The sequence below is a fragment of the Rhagoletis zephyria genome, unplaced genomic scaffold, assembly GCF_001687245.7.
Source record: "Rhagoletis zephyria isolate East Lansing unplaced genomic scaffold, Rhagoletis_zephyria_1.1 Rzeph_scaffold_00784, whole genome shotgun sequence".
NCBI classification, from domain to species: domain Eukaryota; kingdom Metazoa; phylum Arthropoda; class Insecta; order Diptera; family Tephritidae; genus Rhagoletis; species Rhagoletis zephyria.
Window position 1 is genome coordinate 85,756 of NW_016157868.1, and position 5,834 is coordinate 91,589.

At 32.7% G+C, this 5,834-nt stretch overlaps 1 protein-coding gene across 1 annotated transcript in view; it reads left to right on the forward strand.

The window, feature by feature from the left end:
* The first annotated feature begins 2,653 nt into the window (after positions 1 to 2,653).
* Positions 2,654 to 5,834, forward strand: part of LOC108361525 (probable cytochrome P450 313a4) — an 11,202-nt gene continuing 8,021 nt past the window's right edge. The window contains exon 1 of the mRNA XM_017614158.1: positions 2,654 to 2,807. Within this exon, the coding sequence (XP_017469647.1) occupies positions 2,654 to 2,807 (154 nt within the window). The remainder of the gene's footprint in view (positions 2,808 to 5,834) is intronic.

Sequence of the window (5,834 nt, forward strand, 5' to 3'; positions counted from 1 at the left end):
AACATTTGCAGGTCTTAAGTATCTATATACAATTGCTCAGTCATACGACTTAGTAAGGGCGATCTGTAGCAGCCACAGAGTTGAGCTATATATCAAACTAAAGTGCAAGCTGGAGTTGCAGTTGGCCGTGTTTGTTACAAAAGTAAAAAGCGGCAGAACGGTTGATAGTGAGTAATACATATTATCTATTGAAAAATATTAACAAATTTTCCGTGGAATTGAGATTCGGAAAAGTTATTAGGTATTATTCATAGTTTTTAAATATATTTCACGAAAGCAAAAAATAAAAAAAGTTAGGATCATTTTATTTTTTAAATACCAAGGATATCCTGACCATTATAAAGGACCCTGAATGACCGCAAACCTCAAAGCTTTACACATTTTTTGATGTGATTTTTAAAATAAACGATACAAATTTAGCCGGTATACATGTTTAAAATTTTTTAAAACCAGTGGTTGAATATTTGTACTGAAAGGGTTAACCCCAAAATCATAATCTACGTCTGCGAGGCGTATACGGAATGGGTAATTTTTTTTTTTAATTTTAACACAAAATTGAATCAGTTACACTCACAACTTCAATAAGTATTCTTTAAAAAATAAGGCAGGACTAATTATTTTTTAGCTCACAGGTCATCTTTTAGGTACATAAGCTATGTTAAGGCTTTACTCCCAAATAGATTAGGCTTCTAGGGTTAAGAAAGCTTTAGTCTAAAAGTGTGATATTGAATGCATTTCACCATAAACGGCGCCAACTTTCAATGATTACTGCATTTCAGATTACGACTAATAAAGCCCTTGGACAGATATTGTGAATGGTTGGACTATACCTTACAGGCTAACATAATATTTGCGGCTTGCGTTTTGGTACGCATGCCGTCGAATTTGTTTGTTTGCGTCACCCGAAATTGGCTTGCGTGCGTTAGGATTTGATTTCATTGAGCGAAGCGTCAAATGAAAATGTCACGCAGAACAAAAATAGGAAATTGAGCTAGCTTCATACGCACGCCGTTTAATTTCGGCTGGCCCCATACAAGTTGCATGTGCATGAGAAATTTTTGACAATAAATTGGCGGCGTGGTCAATCTTGTCATAATAAACGGATTTTTCATACTTCGTTATCATGGTGGAATAATAACAAGGTGTTGTCAGTAGCGACGTGTTTGTTGTGATTTTGACAAGATCGGCATGCTTATTTTCAATGCTGCCGATCTTAATTTTTATACTACTATTCGTTGAACAATATTAATATTTCAAATTGCTGAATTTGTATAATTTTTGTCCTCAAAAAGTAGAAAAATAAAAGATATCGTGGTTATCAATGGAAAAAAACGTACACAAAAATCGTATGGAATGGCGATTTTTTATATTAAATAACTTTTTCTGTATTGTCATAATATTGAGCCAAATGAACTACACTCAGAAAAAAGTCAGTCAAATATATTCCTCTCAACACATGATTTGGTAACTATAAACAAATAATGTAACTATAACCAAATCATGTGTTGATAAAAACATATTTAGTTGACGTAACTAAACTCTTTTCTCAGTGTACTGATACACTAGAATAGAGTGCCTCCGTGGTTAAATTAGGAATTCGCTTATATTATCGATATTTATGTCTTTTAATCTATTTAGAAAATCATTTACAGTCTTATAGGAAATTGCCTTATTTTACGGCTTTTACTTTTTTAAAGTTACAATATGTGTCCAAGCTGTGTGGAGCTGCCGTTATAAACATATTTTCAGGCTTATAAGCCTGTAATTATAAATTTTTCTACATTTAATTTGAAATAGTATGCACCAACGGATTAAAAGTAGTAAATAATTAGTACCTTTTCTTGTACTTTAAAATGCGTGACCGGAATAGACCTGCCGAAAAAGTGAGGTTAAGTTACTGACAACACCTTGTTATTATAACACCATGCTACGTTATAGTCTCTTAAAGTAACTTTGTAAATTGTATTTCTTATTTACGCAATAAGGCGCGACAAAGTTTTATGGGCAGTTTTAAATCGGCATGCATTGGAATGTTTGTCCTCATGGTTAAGTTTTTGGGACGGTCCGAAGTGATTTGCTCAGCACTTAATTTCTCCCTTTTCTTACTATTTTCCAGTGCGCAGTTTGGGTTTTACCACAATATGCTCCGAATATGTTTTGTAAACATCTATCTATAAATAAAGTAACTGTATTAGGGGATTCTTGAAATGTTAGCTGTTTGAATTACGGAACCTTCGTCCCCAGCGTGAACCTGTAGAACTAAGAACGCCTTATTGAAATTATATCTTGCTAATTTTTAATACAAAACTAACTCGTATCGAAAAAACATGGAAAACGTACAATTTTAATATTGGCAACTGTTTTTTGCTTCATCTTACAGTAACACAGTAATACAGTAAAAATAAAAATACGTAGAATTAAACACAAACTATCTCTATATGCACTATTCGACTGTATATTATGTATATCTGTATAAAAATATCTATATTTTATTCTCCGGAACTTACTATAGAATTTCGTGAATTTCCCTACAGGGTATATACTATGTGTATTTTGTCCTACAAAGCTTAATATTTAGTAATTAAGTGATGTTGTTTAGTGTTCATTTATTTCGGCACAAGCACACACAGAACGGAGAGTTTTCAAAGTCGAAATGTTTATAACAAATTTACTACTAAGTGTTTTTATTGTGGCTTTAAGTTATATCCTGTGGTTACGCAGAAAATTTTATAAATTAATGTTCGAACTGCCAGGTCGTTGTGGATATCCCCTTTTGGGCAATGCTTTGAAAATTAAGCAAAAAGATGGTAGGTTTAATAAATACTTTCCTAAATAAAGTTAGAAGTAACTAACGTGCACCTAGAAAAAAGTCTAGCTAAAAATATTTATCTCAATACATGATTTGGTAACTAGAACCCAATGATATAACTATAACCAAATCATGCGTTGAGAGGAGTATATTTAACTCATTTTTGTCTGGGTGTGGTTACATTTCCAAGACGTATCACATAAATAGTGTTGCCAATTTGAAGCTGAACCATACATTAAGTTGAAGTGGATTTGTGGAAGTATGTATCAGAACAATATTAATTTAAGCATTTACCAAATCCAAAAAATCTTTCAACTAAATTAACGATTTCGCTCAACATATCTTTGGTAATAGTTCGCAAACATTGTCGAAATTCGGCAATTAAATATATTTAGTTGTCGAAATTAAAACCTAAATCTTACATATGTTAACCGGGATGTGGAATAATTCATTTTTAGCGCTCCTTTATGCGTGATTCATTTTTTTCCGTACAAATCGGGGAGTATTTTCTTGTACTACGTGTTATGAAATTAGTTCCATATAAAAAAAACTTTTGGTAGGTTTATACTACGTTCAAATTGACGAGCTAAACATGTTAAATGGGCTTGAACCAGCCAAATGAACAAAACATGTTCATAAACAAGTTAAATCGCATGCAATTGTTGTTGGAAAATTCAACCAGTTAAATCATTTAACTCGTTTGAAAACTAGTTCAGCGCATAGTTGTATTAAAAACCTTTCTGCTCCGGCAAATCAGAAATACCCAAAAGCTTTTATTAGACACGCTAATATTACGTTCAAATTGCCCCCATTTAACTTGTTAAATGAAAAAGAGCTTTTGGAAAACACAATCGTCCACATTAAACATTTGGAGTTAACTTTGACGGTTGTTTGATTACCAATAAAAATTCAAAAAAAATATTCAAAATCAAGTCTTTGTGTTTCAATTTGTTTTGTGCGAATGTCTGCTTCATGATATTAACGCATACGGATTACTTAGAGACAAGGCACATTAAACAGGTAGTATCAGTAGAGCAAAAACAACATTTGCGTGTATTTTGTTGTTGCTTCTGGTATCGAAAGTGTCAAAAACTGTTCTGAATTTTTTCTTCTAAATCAAAGCGTGCCATGTGAAATACAAAAAATTATAAAAAATAAAAAATTGAAATTGGAAAAAATAAAAATTGATGCAACTTTCTTTCCTAGTAAATTTGTTTGCTTCTCGAAGCATTGATCCATCCTTTGCAAGGCCCAGTAATCAGCGGTCGTGCTGCCGAGTTGGGCGAACGTTCCAAAAGCTGCTATTCAATCGCTTGTTTTGTATGGAAAAAGGTTTCACATGCAAATGGATTTTAACAATTCAGAATTTTTGTGAGAAAAAATTAAAAATATTTGACATTTTCGAGACCAAATAATTTGAAAATAAATCAAATCAGCTGCTCTACTGATACTACCTGTTCAATGTACCTTGCTTAGAGACTTCAAAATGTTTAGTTTGTATGCACTATTGCGTACGATGAGACCTCATGGAAAATAACTAATTACCGCCTTGGCCTCTTTTTTGGCGGGCAGACATGCATACAATTATGATATTTTTTGATAATTTTTTTAACTTTTAGTATTTTTCAGAATATACATTTTTTGAACGTTGGCGTGTCAAATGAAAGCATTTGGGTCTTTCTGATTGGAGCAGAAAGCTTTCTGATACAACTCTGCGCTGAACTGGTTTTCAAAGGAGTTAAATGATTTAACTGGTTCAATTTTCCAACAACAATTGCATGCGATTTAACTTGTTTATGAACATGTTTTGTTCATTTAACTGGTTCAAGCCCATTTAATATGTTTAGCTCGTCAATTTGAACGTAGTATAACGCTCAAAAAATGTATATTCCCAAAAACATTAAAAATTAAAATTATGAAAAAATATCGAAATTGTATGCATGTCTGCCCGCCAAAAAAGAGGCCGAGGCGGTAATTCCTTATTTCCCATCAGGTCTCCTCGTACGCAGAGATAAATAGTGCAGCCTCTAAGTAATCCTTATGCTTAGTATCATGAAGCAGACTTTCGCATAAAACAAATTAAAACACAAAAATTTGATTTCCAATTTTTTTTGAACAACCGTCAAAGTTAACTCTAAATGTTCAATGTGAACGATTGTGTTTTACAAAAAGCTCTATTTCATTTATCAAGTTAAATGTGGCCAATTTGAACGTAATATTAGGTTGGTTTTGGTAGGAAATAAAATTTGTCCGTAGCAATACTGGTTAGTATAAATGTATATTTGTGAACTACTACAAAACAAACAACAGTCAAGTCACTCCAGGAGCGGGTTATATAAGAAATAATAAATAAATAAAGATAATTATACAACCAAAACTTTTTCCCTCAAATTGATTGATGCAACTTTAGTGGTAACCGGTGGATTTGAATAAGCAGCAAGAGTTGTAAAAGTTACACTTGAGGCGATCACCGTAACACTCTTAAAAGATGTACTCCGAACTTGCCGAGTTTTCCCAATTTTCGTGCATGGTATTTGGGCATGTGTAGTAATTTACGAAATAAAGCTGTAGTAAAATCACTGCCATACATAACATATATATGTACATACAAATGTACGATTGGTCGGCTTTCGTCTTCCCCTCGCCGCTCCCATCAACACAAATTATTCAATTTCTGGGAATCGACACCAGATTGGCACGTGCGCGAAAACATTAACCCTACGTTTACGAAATATTTAAATTTTCGCATAAGTTTGAATTTAATAAAGCAATACTCGTACATTTTGTATGGATAATAATATTAATTAATTTAAAATTCTGCATGTAACTATGTTCTCGTCGATACATGTCACTTTCATAAAGATTAAACATAAAAATTGTGCTTCATTTACAGTTTGAACCAGCAGAAACCAAATAAACTATGTCCGCTAAAATGGGTTAAACACAAACTGGAATTGACATTTTTTACACGCATGCATGCATACATTCATATACACATGTACAGTGGAGTAGCACTAACTTGGAC